A 27,208-nucleotide genomic window follows, 5' to 3' on the forward strand; every position below is an offset into this window, starting at 1 on the left:
TCGGCTGTGACAAAATGAGACTGTTCTTAATGTTTCCTCTGAATAGTGTAGGGGTGCCTCAGTTTCCCCTAGGCATTTCGTAAGTCTCTAGGTTTCTACTGAATGCATCCGATGAAGTGAGCTCTAGCTCACGAAAGCTTATGCTCAAATAAATTTGTTAGTCTCTAAGGTGCCACAAGTCCTCCTTTTCTTTTTGCGAATACAGACTAACACGGCTGTTACTCTGAAACCGGGTAAGGGGGTGTAATTGTTGCAGAGCAAAGGGCCAGGGTACATAAATGGCCGACACCGTTTCCTGGCAACTGATGGCCTGGTACTTTCCCCCTGCAAGGTGAGAGCTAAAGGGTTGGAGAACAAAGGAATCAGGTGCCCTCCTGGCCCGGGAAAGGGACAAAGCCCAGAGGAGGAGGGGCTGGACAGAGTTTCAGTTTGGGGCTGGCTGGGGACGAGGAGTGACGTGCAGACGTGGTTGTCTGGCTCACTGCCCCCCAAAATGGACCCAGCTGAGGGGTCCTGTTCTCTGCACCTACAAGCTCTGTTTTAGACCATGTTCCTGTCGTCTAATAAACCTTCTGTTTTACTGGCTGGCAGAGAGTCACGTCTGACTGCGGAGTTGGGGGGCAGGACCCTCTGGCTTCCCCAGCACCCCGCCTGGGCGGACTCGCGGTGGGAAGCGCACGGAGGGGCAGAGGAGGCTGAATGCTCCGAGGTCAGACCCAGGAAGGTGGAAGCTGGGTGAGCTGTGTGTCCTGCAGACAGGCTGCTCCCAGAGAGGAGACTGCCCCAGAGTCCTGCCTGGCTTCATGGGGAGCAGTTCCAGAGCATCGCCCGGGGACTCCGTGGCACTGGTATCCCGGCGAGCATGTGCTTGCAATGGTGCGGGACCAATCCAGCTCCTCAGGCTTGGAGGCTGGCCCCACATTCGAGATCCCCACACGCACCCTGCTCCAAGGACCAGCCGCCCTGCTCTGGCTGGGGCGGCAGACAAGGAGTTTAAGAGGTCTGACAGGAGGGAGCATCTGACCCAGGGTGGCAGACACCAGGCCCACCAGATGATCCAATCTGGGGCGGGGTGGGGGTCATCTGACCCCGGTGAGGAGTTGCCAAGCGTCTGGCTTGGCTGGGCAAGGGTCTCAGGGCCTTAACCCTTGCTGTGCCGGGGGTCAGGGAGGCTGCTGGGCGGGGGCAGCAGGGAGCCCCCCGAGCCCGGTACCCACCAGCACCACCACGTCGACGCCGGCCTGCGTGAGCAGGTCGAGCCGGTACTTGTCGTCCTCGCGGGTGCCGATGGCCGCCCCACACAGCAGCTGCTTGCGCGAGTCCTTGGAGGCCAGCGGGTAGTCGCGGTTCTTCTTCAGGTCCGTGCGGGCGATGATAGCCACCAGCTCGTCGCTGTCGTTCACGATGGGCAGCTTCCCTGGCGCGGGGAGGGCACAGCGGTGAGGGGGGCACCTGGCAGAGCCCCGCAACCACAGCCGCACGCGCAGTGGGGCCGGCTCCACCGTGGGGCCGTGGCCAATGGCCCCGTTCCCCAGCTCAGCCCACCTGAGACCTGCCCAGAGACAAGCCAGTGCCCGCAGCCCGGCTCAGCGCCCCGCCCCCCGGCTCAGCGCCCCGCCCCGGCAGCCCCCTCCTCGAACATCAGCTGCTAGTGACGCTGCAAGCTCGGCCACACCGCCCTGCCCACCGAGCCACTCTGAGCACGTGGGGCTGACCCCCTACGAGCACGGGCTGCCCCACACGCCCCAGTCCACTCCAGCGCCCAGGCTCTGGCACCACCATCACGGCTCCCTCTACTCCAAGCCCCGGAGAACTATCCGCAGAGTCAGCAAGGGGAGGGAGCCCCGGTTAAAGAGCATGGGGGGATCATAGAATCATAGAATATCAGGGTTGGAAGGGACCTCAGGAGGTTCTAGTCCAACCCCCTGCTCAAAGCAGGACCAATCCCCAACTAAATCATCCCAGCCAGGGCTTTGTCAAGCCTGACCTTAAAAACTTCCAAGGAAGGAGATTCTACCACCTCCCTAGGTAACGCATTCCAGTGTTTCACCACCCTCTTAGTGAAAGAGTTTTTCCTAATATCCAACCTAAACCTCCCCCACTGCAACTTGAGACCATTACTCCTCGTCCTGTCCTCTTCTACCACTGAGAATAGTCTAGATCCATCCTCTTTGGAACCCCCTCTCAGGTAGTTGAAAGCAGCGATCAAATCCCCCCTCATTCTTCTCTTCTGCAGACTAAATAACCCCAGTTCCCTCAGCCTCTCCTCATAAGTCGTGTGTTCCAGACCCCTAATCATTTTTGTTGCCCTTCGCTGGACTCTCTCCAATTTTTCCACATCCTTCTTGTAGTGTGGGGCCCAAAACTGGACACAGTACTCCAGATGAGGCCTCACCAATGTCGAATAGAGGGGGACGACCACGTCCCTCGATCTGCTGGCAATGCCCCTACGTATACATCCCAAAATGCCATTGGCCTTCTTGGCAACAAGGGCACACTGCTGACTCATATCCAGCTTCTCATCCACTGTCACCCCTAGGCCCTTTTCCGCAGAACTGCTGCCGAGCCACTCGGTCCCTAGTCTGTAGCGGTGCATTGGATTCTTGCACTGATCCTTGTTGAACCTCATCAGATTTCTTTTGGCCCAATCCTCCAGTTTGTCTAGGTCCATCTGTATCCTATCCCTACCTGCCACCATATCTACCACTCCTCCTAGTTTAGTATCATCCGCAAATTTGCTGAGGGTGCAATCCACACCATTCTCCAGATCATTTATGAAGATATTGAACAAAACCGGCCCCAGGACCGACCCCTGGGGCACTCCACTTGACACCGGCTGCCAACTAGACATGGAGCCATTTATCACTACCCGTTGAGCCCGACAATCTAGCCAGCTTTCTACCCACCTTATAGTGCATTCATCTAGCCCATACTTCCTTAACTTGCTGACAAGAATACTGTGGGAGACCGTGTCAAAAGCTTTGCTAAAGTCAAGAAACAATACATCCACCGCTTTCCCTTCATCCACAGAACCATTAATCTCATCGTAGAAGGCGATTAGATTAGTCAGGCATGGGGGGGTGACACTTGGCCTCCTGCCCGGGCACAGAGGGCACCAGCCCTGGGGCAGCAAAGAACCTGTAATGGGCTTGGAAGCGTCTCAGTCTCTCCTCTGCTTTCCCCCCAGACAGCTCACAGAGCCCAAGGCGGGGCTAGCGGGGGGCTGCGGGTGGGGAGCGAGGGGCACCGGCGCAGCGGGGTGTGCGGGGAGCCCAGGGCCGGGCTAGCAGGGGCTGCGGGCCAGTTCTCTCCCGTGCCCAGGGCAGGGCGGGCAGCGTGAGGCCCCTGGTACCTTTCTTGCTGCGCTGCAGAATCTCGTTGGCCTCCTTCAGGGTGACCCCGGCGGGCGCCACCACCAGGTCATTGCGCTTCGTCATCACCTGCGGGGCCAAACGGCACATGGGAGCGCAACCAGTGCCACGCCCCCCCCCCAACAGCCCCATCCCTCCACCCTGGTGCCTGCCCCCTCTCCCCAAAAGCCCTGCCCCATTGCCCCGCCCCCTTGCGGGCACCCGTGCCTGTGCGCCTCCCAACCCACAGAACTGGGTGCCTGGCATCGCAGCTGCCATGTCCAGGGGGATGAGCTACCAGAGGGCAGCGAATTCCACCCCCGCCGCGCTGGACGGGGGGCAGGCTGCCGCGAGACGCAGCCCGGACCGCAGGGGCGGCTGTGTCAGGGGCAGGTCCCCAGGAGTCCCGCGGGCGGGCGGGCGGGCGGGCAGTACCTCGCTGAGGTAGGTGGCGTAGTCCTTCTCGGTGAGGAAGTCGATGTCCCGCGAGGTGACAATGCCCACCAGCTTGCTGCCCATCTTGCCCGTCTCGGTGATGGGGATGCCCGAGAAGCCGTGGCGCAGCTTGGCCTCAAAGACGTCCCCCACGCTGTGTGTGGGGCTCATCACCACCGGGTCCGTGATGAAGCCCTGCTCAAATTTCTGCAGGGGAGGGAGAGGGGGAGTCACCAGCCGGGCGCCTGCAGCACAGAGCAGGGTTAGCCTCCCGCAAGCGCCCGCCGACCCCACAACTGCCCCACACTCCCCACTGACCCCCACAGCGCCCCACACTCCCCGGGGGGCGCCCCTCTCCCCACTGACCCCCACAGCGCCCCACTCTGCCCCACACTCCCCGGGGAGCGCCCCTCTCCCCACTGACCCCCACAGTGCCCCACTCTGCCCCACGCTCCCCGGGGAGCACCCCTCTCCCCACTGACCCCCACAGTGCCCCACTCTGCCCCACACTCCCCGGGGAGCGCCCCTCTCCCCACTGACCCCCACAGTGCCCCACTCTGCCCCACGCTCCCCGGGGAGCACCCCTCTCCCCACTGACCCCCACAGTGCCCCACTCTGCCCCACACTCCCCGGGGGGCGCCCCTCTCCCCACAGTGCCCTACCCTCCCCCACGCTCCCCAGGGACACCAATCTCCCCACTGACCCCCACAGCCCTGCTCTCCAGAGACCCGACCCCACAGCGCCCCACCCTGCCCCCGCGCTCCCCAAGGGGTGCATGTGTGCACATGCGCACTGGCCTTGGTACTGCCCCACGATCCCTGGGGGGCGACACCTCACCCCTGACTCAGCCTGGTGCTCCCCATGGCGTGCACACCGGCAGCGGGGTGCCAGGAGCTCGCGGCTCCATCCCCAGCCCTGCTGGTACCAGGACACCGAGCAGACGGGGCAAATCTCTCCCTCCACAGCCACCCGGACGCCCTGGGGCTCTGGGAACCGCCTGGCAGGCCCAAGGGGGGCAGCACCGGGTGTCTCCATGCGGCTCAGATCCCCTCTCAGGGTGTTAACCTACATGGGGCTGGGAAGCCCGTCAGAGCCGTATGCCAAGGCCCAGCACAGGCGTCTGCCGGGAACGGCTCCGTGGGGGCACCATGCCGCGGACACTGGGGTGGGGTGGGGCCGCAAAGGACCAGGGTCCTGAGAGATGAAAATGGCTGAGGAGGGGCAGAGCAGACTGGCCCCCCCATGTCTGACCCAAGCCAGTCTCCTGGTGCCAGGGTTGCCCCAGGGCGCGGCTGGTACTTGCCTTGACCTTGCGCACCTCGTTGGCCTGGAACTCCGGGGTGCAGTTGTGGTGGATGATCCCGATGCCGCCCATCAGCTGCGGGGAGAGAACGGGTCAGCCTCTGCCGGCCCCATGGAGCAACGGGGTGCCCCGTGGTGGGGGCAGGGCACGGCCTCTCCGGGGCAGCGCAGGGGAAAGGTGCTCACGAGGCGCCCAGCCCAGCTGCCCGACGCTCAGGGCTGGGGCCGGTCTCCAGCGAGAGGCTTGGGGATGGGAACATCAGAGCTGTGGAGCCCCTGCCCCGGACAGGCTGGACCCCTCCCGCCCCACTCTTACCGCCATGGCGATCGCCATGTCTGACTCGGTGACGGTGTCCATGGGCGACGAGATGAGCGGCGTCTTCAGGGTGATCTTGCGGGTCAGCGCCGAGGTCAGGTCCTGGGGGTACAGAGCCGTGAGCCCCTCAGCCCCCCCCCCCCATTAACCCTCCGGGGGTGGAGGGGAGCACAGACCCGTGAACCCAGCACCAACCCTAGCCCAGGGCTGCCCAGCAGCCATGCCCGATGCCAGGAGATGCCCTAGGCAAGGCTTGGCTAGGCCAGGTGCTTCCTCCCCGGCCGGGGCAGCAGGGCGTAGGACAGGGGAGATGCCCCCACCCTAGTGCCCGTGGCTCGCCAAGCGTTATCACCTAGATAGGGCCCGACAGGTGCCTGGAGCTATACTGTCAGAGGGCAGGACCCCCGCGCCCGCGGATTACGGGGGTCCTGGCTGCCAAGGAATTGCCCAGCGCTGGCCAACATCAGAGCCACGATGCTGGGGGGGCCAGACACCGCTCACACGGCTCCCTTAGGACGCAGGCCTGCCCCAAGCCTGCCCCTGCCCAGGGGCTCCGTGCTCAACCCCACAGGGGGTCCCAGCCCTCCTCCAGCTCCTGCCCCACATACTCAGGAGGCCACACTCCCACCCACCCCACGGCTCCTTCTCTGCAGGCCCCAGCATGCGGCCACTCACGTTCCCCCCACAGGGCCAGCTGCTGTATTTCTTCACTACCCCTAGGCTCACCCGGCTGGCTCGGCGGGACTCCCGGCCCCCCACAGCCCATCCCTCTCAAACTGAGCGGCCCAGAGACAGCTCAAGCCCTGCCCTACAACCGGAGCCCCCAGTGCTGAGCTCCCCAGTGAAGGGCCTTTCCATGCCTCCTCCCAGCCAGGCACTGGGCACTACTCAGCGTCGGCCGCCCTGTGCCAGCCCACGGACCCAGGCGACGCCGCAGGGAGCTGGCCGGGGAGTGGCATCACGGCAGGGGCCTGTGATGGACACAGCACCCGAGGGCACATGGGACTGGCGGCCACGCCCAACCCTGTCATGCACCCCACGGAGGTGCGGAGGTGCCAGTTGCGAAACTGGGCAGTGCCCACCATGGGCACTGTGCCAAGCTGGCCCTTCCCTGTGGGCACACCGCAGCGCGCAGGCTGAGGGGACATGGCACAGACAACACGGGGGCAGTGCCAAGACTAGACCCCAGAGCTCCTGGGTCCCACCCCACTGCCCGAGCCACAAGGGAACCCGGCTGCTCCAGTCTGCCACCCATGAGGGAGGCTGCTGGAGGGGCCCATGCAGCCTGGTGGCTCATACAAGCACGTCCCATGTGCACAGGGTCCTGGCCCTAGAGCTCAGAGCGCACCGGGCCCCGACTCTACCCCCCAAGCCAGGAGAGCTCAGAGCACACTGGGCCCTGACCCCCACCCCAGGAGAGCTCAGAGCGCACTGGGCCCCACGCCCTGCCCTGGGGGAGCTCAGATGAGGCATCTGCCAGCCACCCCACGTCCCATGCCAGGAGAGCTCATGGAGGCTGGCTCTCCCCCGCCCCAGCTGACCTTCCCATCCCTGCTCCCAACCTGGGCATGTTTGCTCCCCTCCCAGCCCCCAGGCCTAACCTTCACCAGAGCCCAGCCCAGCCGGGAACCTGATTAGCCCTGAAATGTTGCTCTTTGCAGAGCTAGATTCCCAGCTGGGAGCTGCGGCCTGGCTCTGCAGAGGAAATGGGGCATGGGGCCCAGCCAGGCTCGGACACACCCAGGGGGACCCAGCTCAGGGGGCTCACCCCAGCCAGCCAGACCAACGGGGCCCTGTCATGGAGTCCCTGGGGGATGCTCTGAAACTGCTCCCCATGAAGCCAGTCAGGACTCTGGGGAAGTCTCCTCTCTGGGAGCAGCCTGTCTGCAGGACACACAGCTCACACAGCTTCCACCCTCCTGGGTCTGACCTCGGAGCATTCGGCATCCTCTGCCCCTCCATGCGCTTCCCACAGCGAGTCCACCCAGGCGGAGTCCTGGGGAAGCCAGAGGGTCCTGCCCCCCAACTCCGCAGTCGGACGGGACTCTCAGCCAGCCAGTAAAACAGAGGTTTATTAGACGACAGGAACATGGTCTAACACAGAGCTTGTAGGTGCAGAGAACAGGACCCCTCAGCTGGGTCCATTTTGGGGGGCAGTGAGCCAGACAACCACGTCTGCCCTTCACTCCATGTCCCAGCCAGCCCCAAACTGAAACTCCCTCCAGCCCACCCCTCCTCTGGGCTTTGTCCCTTTCCCGGGGCCAGGAGGGCACCTGATTCCTTTGTTCTCCAACCCTTTAGCTCTCACCTTGCAGGGGGGAAGGGCCCAGGCCATCAGGTGCCAGGAAACAGGGTGTCGGCCATTCTCTGTGTCCAGACCCCTGCACACACCTGCCCTCTAGGGCTCTGCAGTGATCATACACCCTTACCCCACCCCCTAGATACTTAAGAACTGCCTAGGGGAAACTGAGGCACCCCCACACTATTCAGAGGAAACATTAAGAACACTCCCACTTCGTCACAGGCCCACGTGTCACCTGCAGGGACTCCAGATCCCAGCACGCAACGCTGCAGCTCGCTACAGGACGGGGGCCATCAGACACGGCCCCCCCGCTTGCCCCACGAGCTGCCCGGAAACACCCTGCATGGGCGGGCGGGCGAGGGGGGAAGCTTGGGATCTGCACCGGGTGGACGATGTCTGGCCGAGCTGCATGCTAACTGGGTCCCAGCACCTGGCCTGTGGCTGCACCATGGGTTTGCCTGCATGGCAGTGGCCTGTGCGGGAAGAGGGGTGCCTGCCACTCCCCACCCCATGTGTATTGGAGGGGATTATGGTCAGACTGACGAGGGGACCAGGCTATGGTCCAGCCCTGGTGGCCCCGGAGAGCTGGCTAGCAGCAGTCACTGGTCACAGGGCTCGAGCCATAGGCTGCAGAGACCTGACTCTGCGCTCTGGGGTTAAGGGTCCTGGACTCGCCCCTTCTAGGGCTCCCCACACAGGGCTCCGCAGTTCAACTCTGCACGGCTGCCAGCCGAGGGGCTACTGCCAGCCAGGCGTCACATCAGCCCAGGGGGGGTCACCACTGTCAGGGGGCATGGGGGCCTAGATGGAGGAAGGGACTCGCTCCGAGACACACAGGGAGTCTGTGACAGGGCCAGGGTAGAAACCAGGAGTCCTGGCTCCCAGGCCCCTGCTCTAACCACTACAGCCCCCTCCCTCCCAATCGGATTCAGAACAGACGTGGCTCCCCAAGGCTCTGGATCTCCAGCTGAGTCCCCGCGCTCGCGGGCACATAACTGACCCATCTGCTTCACCAGCTCCCACTCGCTAATTCCACTGCAGCTGGGTGAGGGACACGAGGACAGCCTAGCATGGCCAGCCCCGAGCGCGGGAAGCCAGAGAGGCTGCCGGTGCAGGCAGGTGGTTAGAGCCGTTACTGGCTGCGCCGGAGCACAGCGCCCCCACCCCAAGCACGGCGGAGCCACAGGCCCCAGGGCTCCGGGGAGCCCTAGCAACGCGCAGGCCAGGCCCAGACCGTGCAGGGCCGGGAGCTTCCCCGCACCTGTGCCAGGCTTCAGCACAGCTCCCTGCTCAGATCCCAGCCCCGGGCCAGCTCCCCACACAGGCACCGGCCCCATTTCAGCGCCGCTCCCTGCTCAGATCCCAGCCCCGGGCCAGCTCCCCACACTGGGCACCGGCCCCATTTCAGCGCCGCTCCCTGCTCAGATCCCAGCCCCGGGCCAGCTCCCCACACTGGGCACCGGCCCCATTTCAGCGCCACTCCCTGCTCAGATCCCAGCCCCGGGCCAGCTCCCCACACAGGGCACCGGCCCCATTTCAGCGCCGCTCCCTGCTCAGATCCCAGCCCCGGGCCAGCTCCCCACACAGGGCACCGGCCCCATTTCAGCGCCGCTCCCTGCTCAGATCCCAGCCCCGGGCCAGCTCCCCACACTGGGCACCGGCCCCATTTCAGCACAGCTCCCTGCCAGGGAGTGCCGCGAGCTGGCACAGCATCTGCCCGTCCCCCCAGCCTCTGCACCCCCAGGCACCGGCACTGCATGTTGTGCACGTTTCCGGGGTCAGGGAGACGCCGGCCGGGGTGCTGGATGACGGGGCAAATGCATCACCCATGCAGCGCAGAGCCCAGACCCACGGCCGTGTAGGGAACCCCAGCGGGCTCATCCCGGGCCCCCAGGCTGTCCTGTAGGCCCCATGGTGGGGACACCACTTCCCCGGTCTCCCCTCCTGCAGCTCAACCCCACACCATCCCTGATGGGCCCCGGGGATGCTGCTCCCAGGCAGACGGGGGGTTGGGGGGTCTGCACTCCAGCCCAATGTCCCACCCCCAATGGGACACCCTAGACCTAGAAGGAGCGTGAGCGGATGGCGGAGGGGCCTGCCTATGGGGGACGGTGGCTCAGTGTTAACACCCCCCAGCTCTGGTGCTGCCCTGGCCCCGTGCCTGGCAGCACGGCACTGCCCACCCCAGGGTGCAGGGGGCTGGCAGCGCCGGGCCCAGGGGACACCCCGGCGAGCGCCCTAGGGGCTGGACTCACCACCTCGTCCGCCGTGAAATCGATGAAGCCTGGGAGGATCAGGAAGTCGCTGCAGAAAGAGAGGGGGAGAGCATTACATGAGGGCAGCCCTGTGCCCCACAGGGACCCCCCGCCCCCGGAGCCTGGCGCACGCACGGCCACAGCTGCGCAGAGAGGGCAGGCTGGGCTCCCCACAAGCCCCCCCCCGTGGCACGGGGCCGTGGCACTCATCGCAGCCCGGCCCCAGGTGGCTTTGCAGGAGGGCAGGGGACTGGCGGGCAGGGAAAAGCTCCCATCCCATGTCTGCCTGCTCCTGTTAGAGCCGGCGCCATGCATGGCCCAACCCCCCATCAGAGCCGACACCCTGCCCAGCCCAACCCCCGTCTGAGCCGGCCCCCGCCTGCCCTAACCCCTAGGGCTACTGGAAGACAAATCCTAGGAAAGGGCAGAGAAGAGAGTGGGGCCAGCGAGGGGGTGACTGCGTGGGCCGGGCTGGTACCAGGACCCTGCCCCCTTTCAGGCCAGCCCGAGGCCGGCATAAAGGCAGGGCGTAAGAGGGGCCGGGCCCCTGGGAAGCCAGCCAGCCGGGCTAGGAAGCCCTGGGCTGGCACAGCAGGACGGCTGCAAGCAGGCGGGATTACAGGCCCGGCTGAGCTGCTAATCCTGAGCTATTTGTGAACCGGGTGGGGCTCGGCGCCCGGCTCCCACAGCTGCTTGGAGCAGGCAAGGGGCCAGTGCGAACACCTGCTGGGCTAGCTCCCTGCAGGGGGCCTCTCCGAGCCGGGGTCAAGCATCCCCGCGCCGGGGTCAAGCATCCCCGCAGGGCTGCGTGGGCAAGCCTGGGGGGGCACGGCCTGGAGCCCTCACCGCTACGGCGAGCTGCATTCATGGGCGCCAGCCACGGGGCAGGGACGCAAGGGCCATTGGGGGGGGCACCGGGGGGGCCCATTGGGGTGCTGGGTGGGGAGGGAGCGGGGGCGACGGGGCGGGCACCTTGCTGGCACCCTGTGCAGGGCACCACGACACACACGGGGCCGCCAGCCGGCACACTGGGCATACGAGCTCGGGGAGGGGGCAGGCCCCCTGTCTGCAGCCTGTCCAGAATGGATGAAGCTCTGTCAGGGACATGCCACCCCACGGCTTGGAGGGAGCAGAGGCCCCCCCATTGGCTAAGGGGGAGGGGACCTGGGCATGCCCCCCCAGCCCCTTTGGAGGTCAACAGGGTGTGGAGCCTAGAGGCAGGGACCTGGGGGGGAGCAGGGCTCCATCCAGCCCCCTTGAATTCCTCCTTCCCCGGCTACAGGAAGGCACCTGCTCCTCCCCGCTTGCCTGGCTCCTGCTCAGACGCAGCAGGAGGGGAGGCAGCAGCAGCTGTTGCAAACAGCAAGGCCTGGGCAGAGCGGGGGGAGCCCACACCTCCCCAGCCCCCCAAAAACTAGGACCCGGCACCGCTCCAGCCACCCAGATCCCACCCAGGGGCCAGCGCCAGAGCCCAGCACCCTGCTCCCACCCCAGTGCACAGGGGTCCCCGGGGGCGCGGGGATCTCTCCACGTGGGTGAGGGTGCAGTGGGGGATCCCGCCAGGCAGGGATCCCGCCGTGCCACTGGGTCCTGGCAGGGCAGAGGCGCGGCAGCCCTCCCCCTCCCCCTCCCCCTCCCCCGGGAGATTCCCGGAGCCCGGACCAGACGGGGATTGTCTAGTCCAGTGGTTCTCAACCAGGGGTCTGGGGCCCCTCGGGGGCCGTGAGCAGGTTTCAGGGGGTCCACCAAGCGGGGCCAGAATTAGACTCGCAGGGGTCCAGGGCAGAAAGCAGAAGCCGCATTGCCCAGGGCCGAAGCCGAAGCCTGAGCAATGTAGCTTTGTGGGGGCCTCTGTGGTGGGGGAGCCCCAGGCAACTGCCCTGCTTCCTACCCTGCAACGCCGGCCCTGGCTTCTGTATGCAGAAAAGCAGCTGATTTGGCACATGTGGGCCGTGGAGCTTTTCTTGCATGTTGGGGGGATGGAGGGTGGGCAACTCTCGATCTCGCCCTGAGTGGAGCGCAGGATCTGGTCCAAGAGGTAACTAGAACAGGACCGCTTGGAAATAGTGACCATAATATAACAACATTTAACATCCGTGTGGTGGGCAGAACACCGCAGCAGCCCAGCACGGTGGCATTTCATTTCAGAAAGGGGAACTATGCAAAAATGAGGAGTGTTAGTTAAACAGAAATTAAAAGGTACCGTGACTAGAGTGAACTCCCTGCACGCCGCATGGACACTTTTCAAAGACACCATCATAGAGGCCCAACTTAAATGTATCCCCCAGATTAAAACACACAGTAAAAGAACTAAAGAAGAGCCACCGTGGCTTAACAACCATGTAGAAGAAGCAGTGAGAGATAAAAAGGTATCTTTTAAAAAGTGGAAGTCAAATCCTAGTGAGGTAAATAGAAAGGAGCATAAACACTGCCAAATTAAATGTAAAAATGTCATAAGAGAAAGCCAAAAAGGAGTTTGAAGAACAGCTAGCCAAAAAACTCAAAAGGTAATTGTGACGAAGCGGGACTGTTCTTAATGCTTCCTCTGAATAGTGTAGGGATGCCTCAGTTTCCCCTAGGCAGTTCTTAAGTATCTAGGTGGTGGGGTAAGGGTGTATGATCATTGCAGAGCCCTAGAGGGCAGGTGTGTGCAGGGGTCTGGACACAGAGAATGGCCGACACCCCGTTTCCTGGCAACTGATGGCCTGGCCCTTCCCTCCTGCAAGGTGAGAGCTAAAGGGTTGGAGAACAAAGGAATCCGGTGACCTCCTGGCCCGGGAAAGGGACAAAGCCCAGAGGAGGGGGGGCTGGAGGGAGTTTCAGTTTGGGGCTGGCTGGAGACATGGAGTGAAGGGCAGCCGTGGTTGTCTGGCTCACTGCTCCCCAAAATGGACCCGGCTGAGGGGTCCTGTTCTCTGCACCTACAAGCTCTGTTTTAAACCATGTTCCTGTCGTCTAATAAACCTTCTGTTTTACTGGCTGGCTGAGAGTCACATCTAACTATGAAGTTGGGGGGCAGGACCCTCTGGCTTCCCCAGGACCCCGCTTGGGTGGAGTCGCTGTGGGAAGCGCACGAAGGGGCAAAGAATGCTAAACACTCCAAGGTCAAACCCAGAAAGGTAAAAGTTGTGTGAGCTGTGTGTCCTAAAAACAGGCTGCTCACAGAAAGGAAACTTCCCCAAAGTCCTGACTGGCTTCGTAGGAAGCAGTTCCAGAGCATCGCCCGGGAACTCCGTGACAGTAATAACAAAATGTTTTTTAAGTCCACCAGAAGCAGGAAACCTGCTAAACAACCAGTGGGGCCCCTGGACGATCGAGGTACAAGAGGAGCACTTAAAGACGATAAAGTCATCGCAGAGAAACTAAATGAATTCTTTCCTTCAGTCTTCACCGCTGAGGATGTGAGGGAGATTCCCAAACCTGAGCCATCTTTTGTAGGTGACAAATCTGAGGAATTGTCACAGATTGAAGTGTCACTAGAGGAGGTGTTGGAATTAATTGAGAAACTGAACAGTAACGAGTCACCGGGCCCAGATGGCATTCGCCCAAGAGCTCTGAAAGAACTCAAATGTGAAATTGTGGAACTATTAACTACGGTTTGTAACCTGTCCTTTAAATCAGCTTCTGTACCCAATAACTGGAAGATAGCTAATGTAATGCCAATATTTAAGAAGGGCTCTAGAGGTGATCCTGGCAACTACAGACCGGTAAGTCTAACGTCAGAACCGGGCAAATTAGTTGAAACAATAGTAAAGAATAAAATTGTCAGACACCTAGAAGAACATAAATTGTTGCACAAAAGTCAACATGGTTTCTGTAAAGGGAGATCATGTCTTACTAATCTATTAGAGTTCTTTGATGTCAACAAACATGTGGACAAGGGGGAGCCAGTGGACATTGTGTACTTAGATTTCCAGAAAGCCTTTGACAAGGTCCCTCACCAAAGGCTCTTATGTAAATTAAGTTGTCATGGGATAAGAGGGAAGATCCTTTCATGGATTGAGACCTGGTTAAAAGACAGGGAACAAAGGGTAGGAATAAATGGTAAATTTTCAGAATGGAGAGGGGTAACTAGTGGTGTTCCCCAAGGGTCAGTCCTAGGACCAATCCTATTCAACCTATTCATAAATGATCTGGAGAAAGGGGTAAACAGTAAGGTGGCAAAGTTTGCAGATGATACTAAACTGCTCAAGATAATTAAGACCAAAGCAGACTGTAAAAAACTTCAAAAAGATCTCACAAAACTAAGTGATTGGGCAACAAAATGGCAAATGAAATTTAATGTGGATAAATGTAAAGTCATGCACACTGGGAAAAATAACCGCAACTGTACACACAATATGACGGGGGGCTAATTTAGCCACAACTAATCAGGAGAAAGATCTTGGAGTCATCGTGGATAGTTCTCTGAAGACGTCCACGCAGTGTGCTGCGGCAGTCAAAAAAGCAAACGGGATGTTAGGAATCATTAAAAAAGGGATAGAGAATAAGACGGAGAATATCTTATTGCCCTTATATAAATCTATGGTACGCCCACATCTTGAATACTGCGTACAGATGGGATCCCCTCATCCCCAAAAAGATAGACTGGCATCAGAAAAGGTTCAGAGAAGGGCAACTAAAATGATTAGGGGTTTGGAACAGGTCCCCTATGAGGAGAGATTAAAGAGGTGAGGACTTTTCAGCTTGGAAAAGAGGAGACTAAGGGGGGATAGGATAGAGGTCTATAAAATCATGAGTGGTGTGGAGAAAGTGAATAAGGGAAAGTTATTTACTTGTTCCCATAATATAAGAACTAGGGGCCCCCAAATGAAATTAATGGGCAGCAGGTTTAAAACAAATAAAAGGAAGTTCTTCTTCACTCAGCGCACAGTCAACCTGTGGAACTCCTTGCCTGAGGAGGTTGTGAAGGCGAGGACTATAACGGGGTTTAAAAGAGAACTGGATAAATTCATGGAGGTTAAGTCCATTAATGGCTATTGGCCAGGATGAGTAAGGAATGGTGTCCCTAGCGTCTGTTTGTCAGAGGGTGGAGAGGGATGGCAGGAGAGAGATCACTAGATCATTACCTGTTAGGTTCCCTCCATCTGGGGCACCTGGGATTGGCCACTGTCGGTAGACAGGATACCGGGCTGGATGGACCTTTGGTCTGACCCAGTCTGGCCATTCTTATGTTCTTACGTTCTCTCCGCTCCACCTGCCTCCTCCTGGACTTGTGGGCCCCAGGGCTCCAGCTGCAGTCACGCCAGAGGTACAATAACCCTCTGCTCCTGAGCGAGGGGGCTACGGAGAAGGGCCCCCCTGGCCGAGCTGCACGTCACTCCCGCCGAGTCGTTCTAGAGGGTTGCCCAGCCCCACGCCATGCTGCAGCCCACCTGGGTCTGCCCACGCACACAACGCCCAAGCAGGGACCCCAGCAAGGGTGCAGGTCGGGGTGGGGAGACTTCACCCCCCACCCCCGCTCAGAGTGACTGGCCCCCACTCCAGTAAATGGGGACATCCGTGCCATGAGCCCGCCCTCCCCCCAAACCCACAGCCCAGCCCCAGCGGCCATGTGGGAATACGCTCTGCTCCCCAGGCTCCCGAGGACCCGTCCCCCCCGCGCTGCACACGGCCCCGTCACACCGGGCGCACTGCAGCAGCCACCAGCTGGACCCCGCTGACACCACGGCGGGGTCACTGCTGAGTGCCTGGAGCAGCCCCGGGCCAGGACGCGGGTGCAGCCCAGGAAAGAGACTGGCTTGGTCCTACCCTGAAACCAGCAAAGCGACTGTCCATGCCCCCCACCCCGAGGGGCTTGCAGAGGAGTTACACTGTGCACAGCCGCCCACAGCAGGGCGGGGCCTTCCCCCGCCGCGCAGAGCCAGCCAGAGCCCGACTAGGATCCAGAGGGCCAGGCCGTCCATCCATAGGCCACTCACGTCAATGGGCAGCAAGGCTGGAGCACAGTGGCCGAGCGGACAGAGCCAAGCCATGGAGGAGGCAATATGGCCCCGGGGCAGGGTAGGGAACAGGTGATTTCTCCTGTATCTCTGCCCTTCAGACTCACTCTCTGGGGTTTGAGGAACCCCCAACCCACCCTGCAAGCTGCTCTGCCCAGGTATCCAGTAGCCCGCTGCACCCACAATGAGCCCCACTGAGCACAGCAGAGTCCCACACATGGAGCAGCTTGTTCATTCACACACGCACAGGGGCCTCCTTCACCCACCATTGAAATGCAGCCACCTCTGGGGAGGAACGCAGCAGCTGTTGAATAGCCACTCAGCCAGCTGGGGCAGGAAGAGTTCTGGGTGGGACTGGAACCGGCCAAGGGAAAGGCAGCTCCCTGGGTCAGGGCTATGTGTAAAATGCAAATACGGGTCCAATTAGTGACACATTGTCACGGCCCCATGTAGCTATCCCGGGCGCTTCCGACCCCGGCAGGTGGGTCATGCCCATCTGCTCTGGGAGCTCCAACAGGGGCTGTGCCTTCCGCTCCCCACCCCCATGTCCCAGTCTGTACCTCCCTACAGACCAGGGGAGCTCAGCCCACAGACTGCTGAATCCCAGACGCTGGACTTCTCTGCCGAGATTCTGTCTTCCTCCGCCCAGAACTGCAGCTGCCTGGCTGCCCAGCCCGCAGCGCCGCCTGCCCCACGGCCCCAGGTTCGGGGATGTGCTCCTGGACAGCAAGATCTTGAGATGCCAAACGCCAGGGAGAGCCACCCGTCTCCTCTGCCTGTAACAGGGTCCGCGGAGCCAGCAGCAAGGCAAAGCTTCCGGCGGAGAACGGGGATGCCCAACACCCAGCCACTCACATGTTACAGTCCCCACAGCCCCAGAACTGGATGCTTGACGGCTGGTGCCGCTGTGCCCCTGCCCGCTCCTTGCATGGTTGTGCCATGGTGCTTCCTTCACTTCCTTCCTGTCCTTCGCGGAGGGCAGGAAACTCCACCCCCGAAACCTGCACGTGACCAGGCATGCACGCCCCTAACTCCGCCTCCAGCGCGTGCCCTACTCGCCCACCCCATGGCGTGTGCAGGACCATAGAGCTCTCAGTTCCCACACGTATTTATACCATGGGATGCCCCCCGAACAAGCACAGAAAGCAGGCAGCGGCCAGCCCCCCCCCGGCCCATTAGTGCCCACAGGCTCAGGGCCTAGGAAATCAGTCGTTTCCTGCAATTAATTCCCACCATGCCCCACTTGGAACCCAGCCTTCGGAGGGGCAACCTGGCAGAGCCCTCGCGGCTGAAGGGCTTCCGTGGATCAACCACAAATCTCCCATTACCAGGGATTTAGAGCTTAGGGGAAAAGCTCTGAAACACCTGCCACAAGGAGTCAGCCTGCAACCCGGCGAAGGGAGCGGACGCCCCTGCCCCAGCGCCCTGGGAGTGGCAAACAGCTCCCGGACAGGGCTCCACTGCACCGAGGGCTACACGCAGCGAGCGAGGGCCCAGCCACGCGCCAGGGGCCTGGGATAACAGCTCGGGAAGGGGCGCGATTCTGATCGGCCAAAGCCCTGCCGTGGATGCAGCTCCATAGCCCTCTAACGGGAGCACTTACGCCCCTTCCACGCTGGACCAGCTGTCCTGGTGCCGGCACTTTGATACGGGTGCAGCCGACTGCACTGGAGTCACTCCAGCAGGACAGCTACAGCCGTACACCCTTTAGACGCAGACAAGGCCTAAGTGACGCTGCGTCTACACTACACCGTTCCGTCGGCACAGCTGCCGGCTAGGAGCGTGAATCCGGCCCCTCGGCCGACGTCGCTATGCCGGCTAAACCCCCAGTGTAGACGTAACCCTTGGTCGGGGAGGTGGGTAGCTCACGCTGCGTCTCCACTAGGGGGCTCTGCTGGCACAGCAGCCGTAGTGCGGACAAGCCCTCGTGGACACCTCCCGGCCCCGAGAGCCAGACAACGGGCAGGGAAATGGAAGGATTCGCCCCCAGTTCACAGCTGCGACCCAAGGCCCAGAGCGATTCGGCGACTCGCCCGGAACCAGCAACTAAACCCAGTCTCCTGCATGCCAGCCCTGGACTCTGCCTATTGCACCATGCTGCCTCCCCCGCCGGAGAGCACCTGGGGAAGGATGGGCTCAGCCTCTCCCAGCAGAGAGCCCTCGGGGGGCAGGAGGCTGGGCAGCCCCAGCAGGGCAGGGAGGACAGGGGGGCTAGGCCAGGCTGGCTTTATGCATGCACAGGAATCCTGCCGGACCTGCTCGGGTCTTTCTCCCTGTGACAAAGTGGGACTGTTCTTAATGTTTCCTCTGAATACTGTAGGGGTGCCTCGGTTTCCCCTAGCCATTTCTTAAGTCGCTAGGGGGTGGCATAAGGGGGTGTAATTGTTGCAGAGCAAAGGGCCAGGGTACATAAATGGCCGACACTCTGTCTCCTGGCAACTGATGGCCTGGGCCCTTCCCCACTGCAAGGTGAGAGCTAAAGGGTTGGAGAACAAAGGAATCTGGTGACCTCCTGGCCCGGGAAAGGGACAAAGCCCAGAGGAGGAGGGGCTGGAGGGAGTTTCAGTTTGGGGCTGGCAGGGACGTGGAGTGAAGTGCAGACGGGGTTGTCTGGCTCACTGCCCCCAAAATGGACCCAGCTGAGGGGTCCCGTTCTCTGCACCTACAAGCTCTGTGTTAGACCACGTTCCTGTCGTCTAATAAACCTCTGTTTTACTGGCTGGCTGAGAGTCACGTCTGACTGCGGAGTTGGGGGGCAGGACCCTCTGGCCCCCCCAGGACCCCGCCTGGGCGGACTCGCTGTGGGAAGCGCACGGAGGGGCAGAGGAGGCTGAATGCTCCGAGGTCAGACCCAGGAAGGTGGAAGCTGTGTGAGCTGTGTGTCCTGCAGACAGGCTGCTCACAGAAAGGAGACTTCCCCAGAGTCCTGACTGGCTTCGTAGGGCGCAGTTCCAGAGCATCGCCCGGGGACTCCACGACACTCCCCATCACCCCCAAGGCCCCCTGGCAGCAGGCAGCGCCGCTCCACGGCCCCAGCCGGCTGCCTGGCTGACAGCAGCCGTTCCAGCAGCGTGGGGCTGTGGTTTGGGTCAGAGAGGCAGCTGCCCATCGACCTTCGCCCAGCATGGTGCAGCACAGCGGCTTCATTCACAGCTGCAGCCTGGCAGGAAGGGAACAGGCCGTCTGGGCTGCAGGGAGCTGCCACGCAGACGGGCCTCAGCGCCTCCGAAACAGCCGGTCTCCTCCCCAGCTTCCGCACAGGGATGCGGCAGGGCAGCCCACTTCTTCCTCCGAGCCAGGCCCGGCGGAGGCCCCTGACCACGGCCGAGACAAACCCACCACACAGCCCCAGCTGGGGGGGTTTCCAAACCTCCCTGCCCAAGAACAATGCATGATTGAGCATGGTCCCTGCGACACTTCCGGGGGGCTGCCCATGTGCTGTTCTCTGACACACACAGCAGGATCTGTCCGGCCAACAGGGGCCAGTGGGGCTGCTCAGAGGAAGGTGCAACCCCTCAGCGGACAATGCCATAAACCCCGCACCTCGTCACGCCCCCCTCCAGGCCCCCACTGGGTTCCTCCTCACACCTGGGCAGCCAGTCGGAGCCTGCACCAGACAAATCTAAGCTACCGGTGTCTCCCTCTCTGGGAGCACCTGCCCCCACAGGCCAGAGCAGGAGGATCCCAGCCATGGGCAGCAGGCTGCACCCTGCCTCTTCCAGATCTCTAGGGTCCTCCCCCAGCAATGCCGCGTCTCCCCATGCTGGGTACCGACAGGGATGCTGCAAACACAGCGCTACCGACAGGACACTGACCGGTGGAACAGAGCCAGGAGCCTCACGCACGGCCCCCGGAAAGCGCTGTCGGGACCAGCGCTCGGTTATTTGAGACCCAGCGCTAAAGCCAAGTCACAGGCAGGGAAGCCAGCGTTTCCCTGCCAGCTCCATGCGGCAGTCGCGCCCCAGGGCTGGTCCTGGCAGCAGACGCATGAGCAGCCAGCTGGGGGCTAGTCTGGCTTTCACATCAGCAGCTCCACTCTGACTGGACCATGGGGGTCCCCCGCCAAGGGGGCAATCCTGCCTGCCACCTCCTGTGGGTGGAAACAGGCTTCGTATCGGCACGGACGCCAGCAGCTCCAGCGCGGATACAGATACGCCGGGAGCAGCTGCCCGGAGTGTGCTGGGAACCCTCGCACCCCACCACCTCCTGCGGGCGCTGTCGGACTGACGCAGAGCGAGAGTCAGAGCCCCTAAACGGCCCCGTTCCACAGCAGGGTGCCCTCAGCCCCACCTCGAGCTACAGCTGTGTCCATGGGGCACTGGGCGGGCGGGGGCAGAGCCTATGCCTAGAGAGGAGGAGGCGGGAGACAATCATGCAGAGATGAAATCCTGAGGCTGCCCCGTATAGCGACCCCCCCATACAGATGAAGGACTCGCTTCCCCCCGGCATTTCGCATCCTGCTTCCATGCCTGTTAGAGCCACGGTGGCGCATCACCCCGGCCTGTCACAGCCCCGGCGGGCCAGGGTCCTCCCCAGGCTGCGCCCCTTTGCTGCAGCAGAGGGGGAAGGGCAGGCGAAGGGCTGGGACCAACCCCCTCCCCAGCCCTGTCTCCATGCAGAGGAAGGAACCCTTCGCTCCGCAGCTTTGCCTTGACTTGGCAGCGCCGTGGCCCTGCAGTGGTGAATCGAGACCGGGCGCCTGGTGCCAGGGACTAACCCCCCTGTTTGCTGATGCTGCTGGCAAGGCGGTGGGAAGCGACTCAGCTCCTGCTGGGCAGGATGTCACCCGGTGGGCGAGCACCACGGCTGCTCAGCCTGCCGCTGAGGGAGACGCTGGCCCGGGCTCTCCTCCAGAACGGCCACTTCCCCAGACAGCACCTTTCTCCAGGGCTTGCCACCCACCCCTCCCACACTGAAGTGCAGCCACCCAAGGGTGCGGGAGGACAGCAGCCAGCGGGCCCCCAGCTCGCTGCACACCATCCCTTCTCCCGAGATCTGTGACGTCCCTGTGGGGTCTGCCCCTGCAGCGCGGCCTGCGAAGTGCCTGCCCCTGGGAGACGAGGACTGGCTATTTCCGCCAGCCGCTGTCCAGGCAGGCATGTGCTCCTGGAGGACTCACACCCCCACTGCTTCGCGCTAGGGACCCTCACCACTGCACAAACCTGGCCAGGTGTTCAGGGCTCATGGCCTCAAGGCCACAGAGCAACCCGCTGCCCCCACCAAGCCCCGCAGAGCCCTGCCCCTCACCCAGACATCTGCAGCCCCTACCCACCCCAGGGGGCAGACGGGGCAGATTAGGGGTTTGTGGGGCCCTAGGCCAGAGCAAGTGGGGACCCCTCTCCACCCCTTCTGCCTGCAGCCCCTTCCGCCCCACCTGGCACTCCAGCCGGGGAGCAGGGTTGGGGAATGTCCATTTTTCCAGGGCCCCCCAACTGGCTGGAGTCCCTGGGCATGGGCCCCCCAACTGGCTGGAGTCCCTGGGCATGGGCCCCATCGGCCCAGTGGCTAACCCACCACAGGGGGCAGCTGCAGGGCCCAGTCGGATTCCAGGGCTGTGCACGGGATCAGTACTACTGTACCCCAGGCACACACGCCCCTCACAGAGAGGCTGCCAGCCGGTACCCTCACAGCGTGGGGGCGACTGGCTCCGCTCGGCCCAGGGAGACCCCTGGAACGGGGAGCCGGTGCCCGCCCTTGGCTGACTGAGCCCACGCCCGCATCCAGCCCGCTTTCGCCGATGGCACTGTTCAGCCCGTGAGAAGAGGGCTCCGAACCCTTCCCGGAGCAGGCTGGCTCAGCGCCAGACCCAGCCTGTCACTGTCGGGGGGCGGGCATCACTCTCAGGGGGCTGGTTTGCAGGGGGAAGGCTGGAGGAGGGCAAGCATGGTGCAAGCAGACAGAGATGGCCGTAAGCACGGTGCTGCCATGAGGACAGGTCGCAGGGTGTCCCACAGGAATGCCCCCCTCCCGCACGCTGGCTGCCTGCACCCCATTTATCTCCCTCCTTAGCACAGGGGCTGCTAGCAGGTATAGGCCGCCGCCGCCGCCACCCCCCTCCCCAGGTCACATCTACCCCAAGGATCAGGGGCAGGAGGTCCTGTGACACCAGAGACTCCCAGTATCACAGAGAGGGTGTCGGACAAGGATACGTGACTGACAGCTACCTGCCCTGGAAGGTACCCCAGGCCTCCCATCCCTCCCCGGGGTTCAGAACCTCCTGGCCAACAAGGATGAGTTGGCAAAATAATCGCCATCGATCAGAGAGAGGCGGGCCTCGCAGCACAGCCAGGGAGCCCTGTGTCCCATTCTGCCCGCCCCCCCGCCCCCGTCACTGCACAGACTCTGCTTGGGGGGGGACGGGGGGGACTTAGTGCTAGTGAAAGGGGACACGCTTGCCCCCAAGGCCAAGTCCCCCCAGGCAGGCACTGCCCTGCCAAGGAACATTTCCCTCCAGGAGCCCCCTGCTCAGAAAGGAGCCAAAGCGACACCCCCAAACCATCTCCGTCCACGGGCTGAAGACCTGAACGACCCCCCCAGGCCCGATCCTGCAATCGGAGCCACACCGGCCCATGGATCTGCTCCCACGGCTGCCATTACAGGATCGGGGCCCACCGGGACAGCCAGGCTGCAGAGGCATGCCGGGGACCGATGCCCGTGGTTTAAACGCTGCCCTTTCCCACCACCAAGCGCCTGTCACTGGATTAGCCGGCGCTGTTAGCGCGGAGTTTCCACGGCAACAGCGCCCTCGGTTTCTAAAGTTAACACTGCGCTTCTTTGAAGAGTCAGCAACCCCGTCGCGCCTCAGCTACTTGCCTCAGGCCAAGGCCCCGAGATCCGCCCCGCGCTGCACTGCTGGGAGACAGCCCCTGCCCCGCAGCTCTCACACCCAAAGGGGGGCGGCGACACAGTCGTTCTGGCCCACGCCCCACAGGACAAAGCCACTGACCCACCTGGCCAAAGGTGGAAGGCACCAAGGGCGCGGCCCTGCAAGGGCCTCCACGCAGACCCGCCCGCAGGATCAGCGCTCACAGGCCGGCACTAACCCAGCCGCGAGGACCCAGCGATAGGCTGAACCTCGGCCTGGCGAAGGGCCCCGGTCGGGCTCATGGACGTTCAGGCCTGAAGGGACCGGTCTGATCATCCAGCCCAGCCCGGCCCGAGGCCCTCTCTCCTTGATCCCTGTGCCCAGCCCACCAGCTTGTGCTGCAGAATGGCATTCGCGCCCCCCGCTCTACGGAAGCTGGACCCCGGTTCCAGAACCTCTTGGGTTAAAAGCCACCATGTATTTGCAGGCTCAATTCCCAGCACCTCTGGGGGTGTTTCCAGCACATTTTTTAAAGACCCAATTGAATTTTCACCGTGAACACCACCTGGCCTTTTTGCCACGACAGGAACTAGACCGGTCAGTCTCAGGTTTATTTACAGTCAGTTTCACTTTCCAGTTGCCTTAATGAGGTTGGAGAGGCAGATATTGCAAGGGAAGCTTTAGACAAACCCCTTTTTTATTTTAAAAACATTTCTATGAACATCAGGATTTGTATAAATATTTATATATAAATAAATATTGACAGAGCACCATCAATTGTATGCTGAGTATCCATTAGATCATTTATACCAATATATTTGATATTTGCTTTTACACACACATCTGGAGCCTGGGTATGCACATGTACACATCCCAAAAGAGGGTGCATGCACCTCTCTCTGCATCTGACTGTTCAGATCACGAAGACAAGCCTACAGGGACAGGTCAGGCCCAACATGTAGGTATGTTTCAAATAAAGCAAAGATGTTATGACATCCGACAGTCATAGAAATGTTCTGGTACACAAGAGCTCTTTCCTTCTGTGATGTGACAAAAATTCACTTGTGTCTGGTGCTGAAACGCATCAGAAGGGATCAGAACCACGGAGACCAAGGGACCGCTGGAGCAGCTGGCCTGTTGGCAGGGCAGCAGCCAGCCTAGGAATCACTGCGGGGTGGTGGCAGACAGCCGGGGAGAAAGGAGAGGCACTTCTAGTGAGGCCAGTCGGGGTGAGGCACATACCGGCCTTGGCTGCCGTAGGGAGCCTTTCCCAGTGGGCTCGAGCAGCCTGCAGCAGGGCCAACGCTCAGCAGGGGAGCGGGCGCCGTGCTGTGACACACAGCAGCTGTCCGACATGCTGACCGCGTGTGCGAGCCACCCTGGCTGCCCTGGAGCAAGCTGGACAGCAGCAGCCCCAGCGCCGCCAGCTGCCCAGGGCCTGCCCGCAGGGGAGCGTGTGCCCAGCCCCCCGCCCGCCGAGAGAGGCTGCAGCCACTTACTTGTAGGTGAGGCCGTCGGCGATGGCAAAGAGCTGCTGGGCCGTGAGGCCATCCTCAGGGACGTAGCCTGTGCCCCCGCTGATCAGGTAGTCAGCCATGCTGCAGGGAGAGGGGCAGAACCGTTAGCATGGGCACGGCACCCGCCCGCAGCCCCGGGGGCACCGAGCGTGCCTCAGTGCCACAAGCCTGGGGGAGCAGGGGGCCAGGCCCAGGGAGGCTGGCTCCTACGGGCACGGGCTGGGTACCGCCCGGGGGCACTGCCAGGGTGGGGAGCCGCGCCCCCGGGGTGGGGGTAGGGCCACACCCGGCCCGGCGGGCTGCAGGGAGGGAGCCCCAGCCCCAGGCGGCCTGCAGGGAACCCTGCGCCCCAGCTCCGACCCCCCGGGGCGGGACCCGCGCGCCCCAGCTCCGACCCCCGGGGCGGGACCCGCGCGCCCCAGCCCCTGCGCCCCAGCTCCGACCCCCGGGGCGGGACCCCCGGGGAGGGACCCGCGCGCCCCAGCTCCGACCCCCGCGGAGGGACCCGCGCGCCCCAGCCCCTGCGCCCCAGCTCCGGCCCCGCGCCAGGGCTGCAGCCGGGGGCGCCACGCACCTTGGCGGCGGGGGAAGCGCGGAGCCCGCAGCGGGCAGGCCCGGGACCCGCCGGGCCGGAGCGCAGGGCGGGCCCGCGGCTCGGCGGCTGCTCCCGGCGCACACGCAGGGCCGGGCCCGCCCCGTGGGGGAGGCGCAGGGCGCAGGGCGCAGCGCACGGACCCCGCCCCGCCCCGCCCGCGCTGCCGGACCCCGCGCCACGCCCGGCCCGCGGCGCCCCGCGCTCCGCCCGCAGAGACCCGGCAGCGGGGCCCGGCCCGGTGCAGCGCCCGGGGAGCCGGGCCGGGCTTGGCCGCGTGCTGGGGGCTGCGGACGGGGCGACAGCAGCGGGCGCCGCCCAGCGCCCCCCGACCGTCCTGCTCCCTGGCGCCGCCCGAGCCGGTACCTCGCGGGCTCCCCCTCGCCCATGGCCCGGCCCGGGGCTCCTCCGCGGCCGCCGCTGCCTGCTGGCTGCTCGGGCGCCCTCCACGCGGCTGGCCCGGGAGGGAGAAGCGGCTGGAGGAAGGGCCGGGGGGAGGGAGGAGAAGGCACCAGCCCGGCCCACGCTGGCAGGCGGCCAAGGAGGGGAGCCAGGCCTGCCCCTGTGCGCTGGGGCCGCCCTGGGCACGCAGGATGGAGAGGCCAGCGGCAGCCGGCCCGAGCCCCCTCCTTACCCAGCCCCGAGCGGCCCTGCGGCTCCAAACGCTGCATTTGGCCAGGCCTCGTCCGGGCAATGCGCAGGGGCCACACCTGGGCTCGCCTCTTCTCACGGGGCTCGCCTCCCTAACCTGCGCTGATAAGCCCAGGGGCTGGGACGTCCTGCAATGCGCCGGCCGCCTGCCCGGTGCACCCAGTGTGACGAAGTGGGACTGTTCTTAATGTTTCCTCTGAATAGGGTGGGGGTGCCTCAGTTTCCCCTCTGCAGTTCTTAAGTGTCTAGGTGGTGGGATAAGGGTGTATGATCAGTGCAGAGCCCTAGAGGGCAGGTGTGTGCAGGGGTCTGGACACAGAGAGTGGCCGACACCCTGTTTCCTGGCACCTGATGGCCTGGGCCCTTCTCCCCTGCAAGGTGAGACCTAAAGGGTTGGAGAACAAAGGAATCCGGTGCCCTCCTGGCCTGGGAAAGGGACAAAGCCCAGAGGAGGAGGGGCTGGAGGGAGTTTCAGTTTGGGGCTGGCTGGGACATGGAGTCAAGGGCAGACAGGGTTGTCTGGCTCACTGACCCCCCGCATGGACCCAGCTGAGGGGTCCTGTTTTCTGCACCTGCAAGCTCTGCGTTAGACCATGTTCCTGTCGTCTAATAAACCTTCTGTTTTACTGGCTGGCTGAGAGTCACGTCTGACTGCGGAGTTGGGGGGCAGGACCCTCTGGCTTCCCCAGGACCCCGCCTGAGCGGACTGGCTGTGGGAAGCGCACGGAGGGGCAGAGGATGCTGAATGCGCCGAGGTCAGACCCAGGAAGGTGGGAGCTGTGTGTCCTGCAGACAGGGTGCTTCCAGGAAGGAGACTTCCCCAGAGTCCTGACTGGCTTCGTAGGGCGCAGTTCCAGAGCATCGCCCAGGGACTCCATGAAAACTGGTTCACTTTAGCCAGTGACATGGGGAAGTTCGAAGCCGCCAACGTTCCCATGGATGCCCCAGCATCTGTCCCATTCCTTGGTGGGAGTTACACCAGGCCCTTCCAGTTTCACGCCCTCCCTTAGGTCAGGGGTGGTCGATAGCACTCACAGGCCGCATGTGGGTAGGTTTATGAGGCCTGTGCCCTTTGGCCACCCCCAAAACCCGAGGGGGTCAAACTGGGATTGGGTCTTCTCCCCAACAAGCTGGCCAAACACAGCCACTTGGTTATAGGAAGAAAAGGAGGACTTGTGGCACCTTAGAGACTAACCAATTTATTTGAGCATAAGCTTTCGTGAGCTACAGCTCACTTCATCGGATGCATAAAAGTGGAAAATGCAGTGAGGATGTTTTTATACACACAGATCATGAAAAAATGGGTGTTTATCACTTCAAAAGGTTTTCTCCCCCCACCCCACTCTCCTGCTGGTAATAGCTTATCTTAAGTGATCACTCTCCTTACAATGTGTATGATAATCAAGGTGGGCCATTTCCAGCACAAATCCAGGGTTTTACAAGAACGTCTGGGGGGGGGGGGGTAGGAAAAAACAAGAGGAAATAGGTTACCTTGCATAATGACTTAGCCACTCCCAGTCTCTATTCAAGCCTAAGTTAATTGTATCCAATTTGCAAATGAATTCCAATTCAGCAGTCTCTCGCTGGAGTCTGGTTTTGAAGTTTTTCTGTTGTAATATCGCAACTTTCATGTCTGTAATCGCGTGACCAGAGAGATTGAAGTGTTCTCCGACTGGTTTATGAATGTTATAATTCTTGACATCTGATTTGTGTCCATTTATTCTTTTACGTAGAGACTGTC

The 27,208-nt window shown here is 62.3% G+C and overlaps 1 protein-coding gene across 11 annotated transcripts in view; it reads right to left on the reverse strand.

The window, feature by feature from the left end:
• The window catches only part of IMPDH1 (inosine monophosphate dehydrogenase 1), a 42,634-nt gene extending 17,065 nt beyond the window's left edge, over positions 1-25,569 (reverse strand). For 6 of the 11 annotated variants that reach the window (XM_074942798.1, XM_074942791.1, XM_074942797.1 and 3 more), the window contains exons 1-8: positions 25,183-25,319; positions 24,207-24,305; positions 9,961-10,009; positions 5,404-5,505; positions 5,089-5,163; positions 3,786-3,992; positions 3,353-3,440; positions 1,218-1,417 (exon numbers count right to left, since the gene is read on the reverse strand). In XM_074942798.1, coding sequence (XP_074798899.1) covers positions 1,218-1,417; positions 3,353-3,440; positions 3,786-3,992; positions 5,089-5,163; positions 5,404-5,505; positions 9,961-10,009; positions 24,207-24,305; positions 25,183-25,205 — 843 coding nt within the window. In that variant the 5' untranslated portion in view covers positions 25,206-25,319. Of the gene's footprint in view, positions 1-1,217; positions 1,418-3,352; positions 3,441-3,785; positions 4,031-5,088; positions 5,164-5,403; positions 5,506-9,960; positions 10,010-24,206; positions 24,306-24,798; positions 24,882-25,182; positions 25,321-25,450 lie in introns of those variants that run through there. The other 5 variants (XM_074942793.1, XM_074942792.1, XM_074942796.1 and 2 more) reach the window with 5 other exon arrangements.
• Between the last annotated feature and the right edge of the window lie 1,639 nt (positions 25,570-27,208).

This window comes from Natator depressus, chromosome 1 (genome assembly GCF_965152275.1).
Source record: "Natator depressus isolate rNatDep1 chromosome 1, rNatDep2.hap1, whole genome shotgun sequence".
Classification (NCBI taxonomy): Eukaryota; Metazoa; Chordata; order Testudines; family Cheloniidae; genus Natator; species Natator depressus.